The sequence below is a fragment of the Neophocaena asiaeorientalis genome, unplaced genomic scaffold, assembly GCF_003031525.2.
Source record: "Neophocaena asiaeorientalis asiaeorientalis breed wild unplaced genomic scaffold, Neophocaena_asiaeorientalis_V1.1 scaffold77, whole genome shotgun sequence".
NCBI classification, from domain to species: domain Eukaryota; kingdom Metazoa; phylum Chordata; class Mammalia; order Artiodactyla; family Phocoenidae; genus Neophocaena; species Neophocaena asiaeorientalis.
The window spans coordinates 10078425-10090480 of record NW_020174645.1 but is presented as its reverse complement, the minus strand read 5'-3'; the positions used below and the strand labels follow the sequence as shown (position 1 = coordinate 10090480).

The window sequence follows — 12056 nt, the reverse complement described above, 5'->3', positions numbered from 1 at the left end:
CTGAAGGTGGGTGGGAGGGAGCCCTTCTTCCGATGTCGGTGTCTGAGAGTGGTTCGCTTCCCAGCAGGCTGGTCCTGGTCTCCATGTGGGAGCCGGGCTCCAGCAGAGACCACAGTGGAGGGGAGTCTGGTGGGAGGTGATTTCCTCGACAAAGCTGACCCAAGACAAGGACTCAGGAGTGGTGAGAATTCACGTTTAAAATAGCCTCACGGCGTGTATACAGTTGTTCAAGGAACAGATGGTTCTTAATTAAGGATATGAGGTGGGAAGGGGCAAGAGAAAGGAGCTGAAGACTTTTCCTTCTCTTGCAATCTTCTCTCCTCGTGGAGGAAAGCGATGCAAAGATCATCGAAAACTGATGGCCCATTGGCTCTGGAAGACGTGCCAGCACTTTTTGGCAGCAATCTACCTCCTTCTTTAAGTTTCCCTTGGGTTCATTCAAGACCAGGGTAGAGTCCCCTGAGCCTACACTGACCCGAGGCCGGAAGGGCTGGGAGGGGTGGCGGAGGACGAGGATTAGCGAGTTGTGTTCCCCAAAGTTGGCGCTAGGCCTCCATCCAACCTATAGGTGGGGGGTGGCGGGGAGGGCGCCAGCAAGAATTTTAACAATTTTAACAAGTTGTTAACATTTAAAAATAAGTATACGGCACATAAAACTATTGGGGCTTTTCTTTGAAACATGAGAAACGGTACAATGCAGGTCCACACTGCTGGAGTGGCCATCCTCTCTAGATGGCGCCTGGCTCTCTCTCCACTTTGCACGGCCCCACCTGGCCAGCGGCTCTCATTTAGGGTACCTGGCAGGCCTCTGAGTTTGCAGCTTCTCCTCTAGAGCAGTGCTTCTTTAAAGTGTAGAGAAGTTGCCAGTAGAAGCTGTTTAAAATGCATGATCTGGAGTGAGGCCAGAAGTTGTGCATTTCTAACAAGCTCCCGGGCGATTCCCGTGTTGCTGCTGGCCCACGTACCACCTCTGCAAGAGCAAGCGTCTGGACTAGTGATGTCCAGTAGAACTTTCTGCAATGATGAATGTGTTCTGTATCTGTACTATCCAATATGGAGCCCCTGAAATGCGGCTGGTGTGACAGAGTAATTACGCTTTTATTTTTATTTCATTGTAATACATCTAAATTTAAATAGTCAGATATGGCTGGTAGCTACTGTATGGAACAGCACAGGCCTACAGAATCCTCCGGTGGATGAAGTGCAGTGTGGATAATGGAGTCTGGGAATAACTACCCCACAGGCCAAGAACTGGGGGAACTATTTTGAAAGCTGGAATGCGAGGCCTCCACCTGAATCCCTAGCAGACAGGGAAAAGCCTTTCCTTCTCACTAAATTGGTCTTGCTCTTGCCTGGTAGGAGGCTGGTAGTGGCTTTCCAGAGGTAGCAGCTGGCTCCCTGCCTAGACAGGTTGGCCCAGACACTCCCAGGGCCCCAGGAGATGGAACACAGATGGCCCAAACCGACAGGCCCGAGCAAGCCCCCTCCCTATGCCTACTTCTGCAGGGCCAAATGACCGAGTCTGAAGAGCACATAATGGAAAAACACTCAGCTAGGACTCTTTTCAAGTGGGAAGGGAAAGGAATGGGATTGGGGGAAAGAGAGGAGAGTAAAAATTAGGAAAGAGGACAAGAATGAGAGAAAAAGACTTAGGGAGGGGTCGATGAATCTGGGGGCTAAAGTATCAGAGAGACCAGAATGGGGACAAAGAATAGGGAGAACAGGCAGGGGAGGTGGATTAAGGAGACAGATGTCAGGAGGAAGGGTGTCAGAGGGAAAGAAATGAGACAGGCAAGGATCAAGGGTCAAGGGGTATCCAGAGGTGAGCTGGATGGGACAGCTATCTCAGAAGGCCTGCAGGAGCCCCACCCCACCCCCAACCCCAGGGCAGTAAGTGTTAAATACTTACCTCCTCGGTGGATGATCAGGAGATGACAGGGCGGGGCTTCTTTGGTGCATTTGTTGTGGCACTTTAACCTGAGAGAGAGAAAGAGCGAGAAGGATGGATAGATGGATAGATGGATGAATGGATGGATGTTTAGATGGATTGGTGGTTGGATGGATGGGTGGATGGATGGGTAGATGGATGGGTGCGTGGATGTATGGTTGGGTAGATGGATGGGTGGATGGGACACACCAATGGTTCAGAAAGCTCTGGGTGCTGTGGATACCAAGACATGAGACGAGATAGGGCAGCTACTGCAAAGGCATACCCTTGGAACCTAGGAACTTAACTCTGGAGAGAGTTTGCTGCCATCCCACACTCACGGGTCAGTCCTGGGTCGTCCAAGAGTTGGTAGCAACTGTCTCACCAACAGTGCCCACTTGGACTTCATGCTTTGAAAGACATTGTTATCTATCAGTCTATGATAGATAGACTAATAATTCAACCCTAATAATCATCACCAACTTACTTGAAGACTCATTTGCCAGGCATCGCACTAAACATTCTATAGATGCTATGTCATTAGATCTTTATAACACCGTCATGAAATAGGTATTATTATCCTTCCCATTTTACAGATGGAAAAACTGAGATTAACTGACTTGTCCTAGCAGAAACCCTGGGTCAGTGGTGCCAGAGGCAGCATCATTTTTTCTTAAAGGCTCATGCTATAGGAGACAGCCAACCAAGGCTTCCAATTAGGATGAGATCAGTAACAGGTATTAAGTTTTAGAGGTATTAAGTTTAAGAGTTTAGAGTCAAAATGTCTCCCTTTGAGACAAATCCAAGATGTCACCTTGCTCTTCCCCATACCGTTGTCAGACTTCAAAAGGGTACTGTGACCTTGCTCTATCCTTTTCTTTTGGAATTTTACATCTGCAGGGTGGATACACACTGCAGCAGGTGCTGTCAATGCTCCATGCATATCCTTTTGGATTTCCTTACTATTTCTGTGTGCACCAGCTTAACTTCCAACGGCCAACATCTTTGCCAGAAGGCTACCCTCAGCCTGCTTAGAGGTTTATTATCAAAGTACTCTACACAGAGAAGTGGGACCTTTAGATGTGTCCTCCACTCTCTTCCCCTCTAGGGCTTTGACAGATATCTTTAATGGAATGGTTTGGATGCCCAGACATGGACTTAACATTGACTCAGTTAGTCTAGTTCAGTGGTTCTCAAAGTGGAGTCTCCAGACTAGCAGCAGAAGCACCAGGTGAGAACTTTCCAGAAATGCAACTTCCAGGGCTCCAGCCCAGATGTGATGAATCAGAGACTCTGGAGCTGAGACGCAGTAGCCTGCTTTACCAAGCCCTCCAGATGAGTCTGACGGTAGGTGCTGAGGCATGAGAACCACTGGTCTAGTTGATGGCTTTGGAATGTCTGTGCACATTTCCCCAATTTTCCTTGTGTTCAGTCTTTTATGGCCCTAACAGGGCCCTGAATTCCTCTATGATATGGAAAACTTAGATCTGGGGCTCCCAGGGGTGCAGGGGGGGAGCCAGGAGGGATGTGGGCAGCATGAAACAATCGCATAGTGAGAACGTTAGTCCATCTCAATTCTCCTTCATGCTGACTGCATCAGGGGGATTTCTTGTGCTAAGACATCTTTACGTCTCTCTGCCATGTGCTAACCCCAGATTTGGACAGGCAGCAGTATTCACAGGGAATTGAATAAGTTTATTTTTCCACTTGGATGTCTATTTATTTCTGGTCCCCTTATTTTAATGGCAAGTGATGTTGATTCTCCATTCATGATTATAAGATACATCTTCACCTGTAAATAAATTTGCTTTAAGTGAAAAAGGCTACAAATGGTCCATGAATAAATGTAGGGCTGCTACATGAACAGGACAAAATCAAGACAGGGTGGTGAGTGAATGGCTGAGTTAGGCTGGGAAAAGTTGGCTGAGACAATGTGGAATCTTCAAAAAGAGGTGACAGCTCTTGGCACCCGAAGTCTAAGAGGGCTGGAAACATTAGGAGGTACGCTTGGTCACAAACGTCATGAAGACCATGTGACTCTGAAAAAAACAAGAGCTAACTCTTATGCAGTGCTTCCAATGTACCAGGCAATGCTCTCAGCGCTTTACACGATTTACTTAATCCTTGTAACAGCCCTAAAAAGTAGGAACTTTTGTTATCCCCATTTTACAGAATAAGAAACTGAGGCTCAGCAAATTTGGATAACTTGCCCAAGGTCACCTAGTCAGTAAGAGGTCCCAAGTCCAGCTCTAGCTCTGTTAGATGCCTCCAAAGCCTCCATTCTTCTTGCTTTACATCTTGGGGGTGGAGGTGAGTAAAGGGGAAGGTTCCTGTGGTCTATAAGCAGCTGAGTCAAAATGTCCCTTTTTTTGAGCCTGTCACCTTGCTCTTCCCCCTACAGTTGCCTGACTTCACAAGGCAATAAAAATCCCACATTACTGCAAACTGGCTTTGCCTTTTTCTTTTCTAAGGCCCCCAGACCCAGACCTATAGAGAAGGGAAGACCTGCTGAGTGTGAAATTAGCCTTTAATTCATTCTACATACACTTAAACTGGGTCTACTGGACCCCAGGTCCTGGGGACACAATGATCACCCAGATGAAGCCCCTACGTTTATGGGGAGGGTTAATAAACACATAAAGAAGTATCAGATAATCGCCTGTGTGGTAAGATGGTGAACAAAATAATACAGGGAAATGGGATGGAGAGTGACAGGAGTGGGAGGGGGAAGGGCTCCAGTGGCACAAAGGTTGGGGGGTAAAATCAAGCCTCGTGGGTTCAGGGGTCAGAAGTTAAAGGCTGATGAGGCTGAAGTGAAGAGAACCAGAGTGAAGGGAAGACTTGAGGAAAGGGAGGTGGGCAGGACCCCGGGGCCCCAGCAAGGAGTCTGTATTTGATTCTACAAACACCGGGAAGCCTCTGGAGGAATTGGATGACTGTGACTCGGTCAGATGGACGTTTGGGAAGCCCTGGTTGGGGAGACTGCTGACACCAAGTGATAGTTGAACCAAGAAGTAAGTGTCTGCACACTTTCCTGTTTGAACTAGCTCAATTCCGCCAGGAAGCTTCCAGAAAGAGACTGCTCCTTTCTGCCAGCCCCACCTAGGAGTCTCCTTGACCAATCCCAGCTGGAAGCTGACGAGCAGTGTGAACGCAGAGTGAGGGCAAGCAGCTGAACGTCACCTTCGGACCACATCCGTATCAGGACAAGGCAGCCGAGACCACCAGTGACCTCAGCCGTCTCCTGCCTCCCCCTGGCATTTTCCTCTCTGTCTCTCACAGTAAGGGAGCAGCCCTCCTCCACTCTGGCTGAAGGGTGGGAGATGGAACTCTCATCCTTCCAGCCAGGGCTTCAGAGGGCAGCGCCAGGCTCTGGAGCATAGCCACGGCCCTTGCAGACACCCCAAGAGAGCGCTTTCCGATGCCCGGACACAAACTTGGCACAGAGGTTCACATGTCTAGAACTAGAACTAGAGCCCACACATCCAGGACCTGCTGATCCAGCCGGCAGGATTAGCTTAGAGCTGAAGTCACCCAGACCCTGGAGGGGAGGCGGTACAGGAACTGAGGCCAGACTTGTGCGTGTCCCACTTACAAAGAATCATTTTTCCAGCAGGAAACACGCATGATTCCACCCCAATTAGACTTGTCCTTTTCACTGCCCATGGAAGAAAAGAGCTACTAGCATGCAATTTATCGGTAAACCACCTGCTTCAGAATCAGATTCCCAAGGCACACCCTCTCGGGTTCTGACTCAGGAAGTGCCGGGAATGTGAGTTTTCAGCAAGCGCACGCCACAGCTCAAGGACCACAGTAGAAGAAGGATACATTCTACTTCCCAGATGAGTGGTGTCCGGATGCCTAAACCTTCCAGAAGGCAGGGTCCTCCCCCATAGCAACCCCCACCAAAAAATAAATAAATAAATAAATAAAAGGAAGTGGTGTCAGGATAATATACAGAACAAATCTGGGTTCAAAGCCTGACACCACTTCCTGGCTGTGACAAGCTGGGGAAGTCACTGACCCGCTCTGAGCCTCAGTTTCCTCATCTGTAAAGTGGGGACAACCTAAATGTCTATCGACAGGCGAATGGATAAAGAAGATGTGGCACATATATACAATGGAATATCACTCAGACATAAAAAAAGTAACGAAATTGAGTTATTTGTAGTGAGGTGGATGGACCTAGAGTCTGTCATACAGAGCGAAGTAAGTCAGAAAGAGAAAAACAAATACCGTATGCTAACACATATAATATATGGAATCTAGAAAAATGGTACTGATGAACCTAGTGGTAGGGCAGGAATAAAGATGCAGACGTTGAGAATGCACTTGAGGTCACGGGGGGGAAGGGGAGGCTGGGACGTAGTGAGAGAGTGGCATGGACATACATACACTACCAAGTGTAAAATGGACGGCTGGTGGGAAGCAGCCGCATAGCGCGAGAGATCAGCTCGGAGCTTTGTGACGACCTGGAGGGGTGGGATAGCGAGGGTGGGAGGGAGACGCAAGAGGGAGGGGATATGGGGATATACGTGTGCATAGAGCTGATTCACTTTGTTGTACGGCAGAAAGTAACACACCATTGTGAAGCAATTATATTCCAATAAAGAGTATTAAAAAAAAAGTGGGGGGCTTCCCTGGTGGCGCAGTGGTTGAGGGTCCGCCTGCCGATGCAGGGGACGCGGGTTCGTGCCCCGGTCCGGGAGGATCCCACATTCCGCGGAGCGGCTGGGCCCGTGAGCCATGGCCGCTGAGCCTGCGCGTCCGGAGCCTGTGCTCCGCAGCGGGAGAGGCCACGGCAGTGGGAGGCCCGCGTACCGCAAAAAAAAAAAAGTGGGGACGATCACAGCATCTGTCTCGTAGGGCGGCAGAGGAGATTAATGATACGACAGAAGTAAGGTGCTCAGGACAAGCACTTGAAGTTGCAGGTACTCTCGTTTTTATTGTGGGAGTTGTCGCTTTTCCTGCTAGCTGATGCAGTGTTCCACAAGCCCCTAAGACCCTCTGCTGGAGGACTTTCTCTGGCTGGGAATGTGGGCTGGCTGGACTGCCTGGACCCCTGAAAGAACTCCGGGTGGGAGCTGGTTGATGGACCGCCCAGTACCCTCTCCCTTGGGGTGTGTCGACGTGGGGCTGGACCCCAGGTGCCCATAGCCGTCACCCGCTCTTCCAGGACCCAGGACAGGCTGCCTTGTTTCCCCTCCCTGTCTCGCTCCCCTACTCCCCTGCTGGTGTGGCCCGGGATCACTTCTCAAAGAAACCATGTGCCCTCAAATCCCTGTCTCAAAGTCTGTAGAAACAGGGGAGCCCAACTAAGACACCACGATTATTAAAGGAGGTTCAGAACAGCGACGTGGTCTGTCCCAAAGTTCTCACACCAAAACCAAGTCCTCTGCTCCCTGTCCCTCATGTGTCCCTTGAGCCCAGGAGTTTGGTCCTCCTTGTGCTCCGTTCCACATGGAGGAAAAAGGAGGGGTGGGCAGGACACAGCTGACCACCCTGGACAAACCTCCATACCAGACGTGGTCCAGAGGAGCACCATGAGTTAGGATGGTGGCTCTGATCAACTCCAGGCACCAGGGAAAGGTCGTATGCAGTTCCAGAAGTGGTGAAAAGCCTGGGCTTCGGAATTCAGCCAACCTGAGCTTGAATCTACCCTTTCCAGACTAAGGGGGCATCCGTCTGCTTTGTTTAGTTCCGGGTTCCTCACCTGCAAAACTGCCATGAGGCTCCAGTGAGAAAATGCCTAAGTGGTGCCCATCTGGGCAGCAAATAAGTCAGTGTCTCTGCAGGCAGGGCTAAGGCACACTTGAGGGCACACGGGGAATGCCATGCGAGCCTCAGACAGCTTGGAAACTTGGAAAGGGTTTATTTAACACTTTCATGGAAAAGAGTTTATTTTTTTCAAATTCAAAGGCTAACAGGATAAGCTTCAGTTACCAAGAAAAGTTGCTTACGTGGGATATCTCATTCTCCAAAGGAGCTGCTGGCCGAATGAGACATCCTCTCTGTCTGAAAATTAAATATGTGAATTTATCTTGGGGGCAGGATCTGGATCTTCCTCATCTTTGCAGCAACCTTCCCTACCCCGCCTTCAGTGCCTGGTCTGGTGGCTGGTGCATGATACATGCTGAACAGATATTGGAGAGGTGGAGGGAGAGAGGAGGAGAGAAAGAAAAAGGAAGGCAAGCCCAGCAGCAGGGAAAGCCCATCGAATGCCCCTCGTGTGGGGCCCTTAATAGTCTCCATCAATTTTTTAAAATGATTTCTATTTCTTATAAATTGTATCCCTTGCAGAGTGTGAAGTGCAAACACGTCCCCTTCAGCATTCCCTTCCTTCTGCCCTCCTTCCTCCCCGATGGGGAGGTGGGGGACAGGGGTCTGACCACAGGCAAACTGGACTTCCATGGATCTTGCCTGGGAACCGCGGGGACAAACGGCCCCTTTTATGAGCAGCTCTGCCATTTTCTTAATGGATTTGTCCTGGCCCCCCAGCAGCCCCATGGAGCAGATGCAAGCCCAGAGACCAGTGTGAGGCTGGAATCAAGAAGGGTGGCCTTCCTGGAGGAGGGGCCCCCAAGACTCTTGCTGGTGAACACAGTCACGTTCATTTCAAATGGTTCATGGGGGATTCTAACCAGTTTATGAAAAGTTTGCTCCAAGCAGCCCAAATCCCTGGTCCTTTCTCTCATCTCACACCAGCTCACATTGCAACCCACCTGAGAAGGCACCGCCTTTCCTTCCGGAGTGCAAATGGGATGTTTTAAAAACCTGGCCCCCGATATCCAATTGAGGAAATGTTAAGCAAACACCAATCTGGGGCCAGGCGCTCTTACATAACCCTGTACAACTCTGAAGAACAATCCATGAGCAATGGATAATGTTGCACCCGTGCCCGTTTTAAAGTCAAAAAGACTGAGGCTCAGGAAGCAGCCCAATCATACAGATAGTAAATGGCAGAGTCAGGATAACCATTCATTCACGCACGCAAAAAACATCATCACCTTCCTCCTCATGTCAGGTGCTGTGAGAGGCACTGGGGGTGTATAATAAAATAAGACAAGAATTCTTTCTTTAACAATCTTTCTTAGAATCATCTAGAAAGGAGTTTACTACCTAGATAGGTATATAAAGCCATCTCTTGTCCTTTCAAACATGAACATCTTTCCACTCGTCCCACCACCTCGAAGTTGCCTCCTAATAGGAACATACATATTGATAATTACCTTAAATGTAAATGGATTAAATGCTCCAACCAAAAGACATAGACTGGCTGAATGGATACAAAAACAAGACCCATATACACGCTGTCTACAAGAGACCCACTTCAGACCTAGGGACACATACAGACTGAAAGTGAGGGGATGGAAAAACACATTCCATGCAAGTGGAAATCGAAAAACAGCTGGAGTAGCAATTCTCATATCAGACAAAATAGACTTTAAAATAAAGACTATCAGAGGAGACAAAGAAGGACACTACATAATGATCAAGGGATAAATCCAAGAAGAAGATATAACAATTGTAAATATTTATGCACCCAACATAGGAGCACCTCAATACATAAGGCAAATACTAACAGCCATAAAAGGGGAAATCGACAGTAACACATTCATAGTAGGGGACTTTTAACACCTCACTTTCACCAATGGACAGATCATCCAAAATGAAAATAAATACGGAAACACAAGCTTTAAATGACACACTAAACAAGATGGACTTAATTAATATTTATAGGACATTCCATCCAAAAACAACAGAATACACTTTCTTCTCAAGTGCGCATGGAACATTCTCCAGGATAGATCATATCTTGGGTCACAAATCAAGCCTTGGTAAATTAAGGAAAATTGAAATCATATCAAATATCTTTTCCAGCCACAATGCTATGAGACTAGATATCAATTACAGGAAAAAAATCTGTAAAAAATACAAACACATGGAGGCTAAACAATACACTACTTAATAACCAAGAGATCACTGAAGAAATCAAAGAGGAAATCAAAAAATACCTAGAAACAAATGACAATGAAAACACGACAAACCAAAACCTATGGGATGCAGCAAAAGCAGTTCTAAGAGGGAAGTTTATAGCAATACAATCCTACTATATACCTTTAAGAAAAAAAGGGAGAAGACTCAGATCAATAGAATTAGAAATGATAAAGAGAAGTAACAACTGACACTGAAGAAATACAAAGGGTCGTTATCAAACATTTAGAGAAGAGCTAACACCTATCCTTCTCAAACTCTTCCAAAATATAGCAGAGGGAGGAACACTCCCAAACTCATTCTACGAGTCCACCATCACCCTGATACCAAAACCAGACAAAGATGTCGCAAAGAAAGAAAACTACAGGCCAATATCACTGATGAACATAGATACAAAAATCCTCAACAAAATACTAGCAAACAGAATCCAACAGCACATGAAAAGGATCATACACCATGATCAAGTGGGGTTTATCCCAGGAATGCAAGGATTCTTCAATATACACAAATCAATCAATGTGATACACCACATTAACAAATTGAAAAATAAAAATCATATAAAAAGAAATTGCCTCCTAGAAATGATCCCATTTGGATTGGAACCAGGTTTCCAGAGTCTTGGGTTCGGAAGAATCACTTTCCCTCCAGAGGCTTCTTTTGAGATCTATTCCACCAACTAGTATCTCCTGAGTACTTGCTATGTGCCAGGCATGGTGCTCGCCCTGGATGTATAAACAGTGAACAAAGAGCAGACACAGCCCTACCCTCAAATAGTTTAAAGTCTGGTCGGAGAGACACGCAGGTAAATAGACAAACACAATGTAGTATATTATATGGAATGATCGTGAAGGGCGGGGTATGGCACTTGGAACTGAGGGGAGTCAGGGAGGGCTTCCTGGAGAAAGTGATAACTGAGCTGAGCCTGGGGAGCTAGCAGAGTTGTGCAAGGAAGATCTAGGCTAAAGCACTAGGGCGCAAAGAATCCTCGGTGGGTGGGCACGTCTCCAGCTGATGGCTCAGAGAAGCTGGAGCTCCAGGCATAAGGAGGGAAGTGGTGAGGAGGGAGGAAGGAGAGGTAAACAAGGATAGTGCAGGGTCTCCTCGGGAGACTGGATTTTATCCTGAGAGCCAGGGGGAAGTAAGGAAGGGTTTTAAACAGGGAGGTGAAGGCTGGATAAGCATCTTGGAAAGACCCCCTTCTGGCAGCAGATACAATTACAGGGCAGCAAGTTCCCCTCTCAGGTTATCCTTCCCGCTCCCTGCCTCTGTGCGCCTTTTCCCACAGCACTGCATTAAGTGCTCCTTAAGCCTTCTTGCAAAATCACTAAACAAAATCATTACCCCCTTCGCAGTGGGCTTGTCTGAATGAGTGCCCCAACCGAGCAGTTTTGACGCCCCTGGGGTCTCTCATTTGAGCCCATGCTTCTAGAAATGTCTCCATATGCCCTCAGTGAAGAATCTCAAAAAACACCCCTTCCCTCACTGCCCACAGCTCAGTGGGGTTGAGCTCTTTGGCCTACAACTGGGTTAGAAAGAAAAACGCAACAGCAGAAATGAGCAAGGGAGATGGGGAGTATTAACATAGAAATAAGACTGAACGCTCCAGCAACATAATGAAAAATAATCAGGAAAACCCCGGCACAGGTCTCTCCACAAAAGGATACTGTAAGGAAGCTGTAGATTTATTACCTGTTGGTGATGCCTTCCCCGACCCCCTCAGCTTCTCCGAGAGAGGAGAGCATGACCACAGGGTCCGCTGGGTTCCCAGCACCCGGGGGTGTTCATCACAGAGACCCATTTGTCATCTTTCAATTCAAGAAGGGATGATGGGAGAGGGTATCAGGCGGTGGAGGAAAAGACTGACAGCTCTGGTCCAGGGTCAGGTTGAGACCAGAGGCTCATCTTCTGTTCTGCTTGTCTGGTTCAAGGAGAAGCAGAGTGGGGGCTGGCAACTGTGTGGCTGGTCCTTTGCCCATGCAAAGTGGTTAAGGCTCTGGGACCTTGAATCAGAGGGATCAGTGGGTTTGAGGAGTGGATCCACCCGCTGTGAGACTCTGGGCCAACTATTTACTCCTGAAGGCCTCTGTTTTCTCATCTGTAAAATGGGGATAATAATAGACCCTACCTTCCCTGG

The 12056-nt window shown here is 47.9% G+C and overlaps 1 protein-coding gene across 1 annotated transcript in view; it reads right to left on the bottom strand.

Moving 5' to 3' along the window:
• KSR2 (kinase suppressor of ras 2) overlaps positions 1-12056 on the bottom strand; it is a 311598-nt gene that overhangs the window by 78088 nt on the left and 221454 nt on the right. The window contains exon 7 of the mRNA XM_024758568.1: positions 1910-1977. Within this exon, the coding sequence (XP_024614336.1) occupies positions 1910-1977 (68 nt within the window). The remainder of the gene's footprint in view (positions 1-1909; positions 1978-12056) is intronic.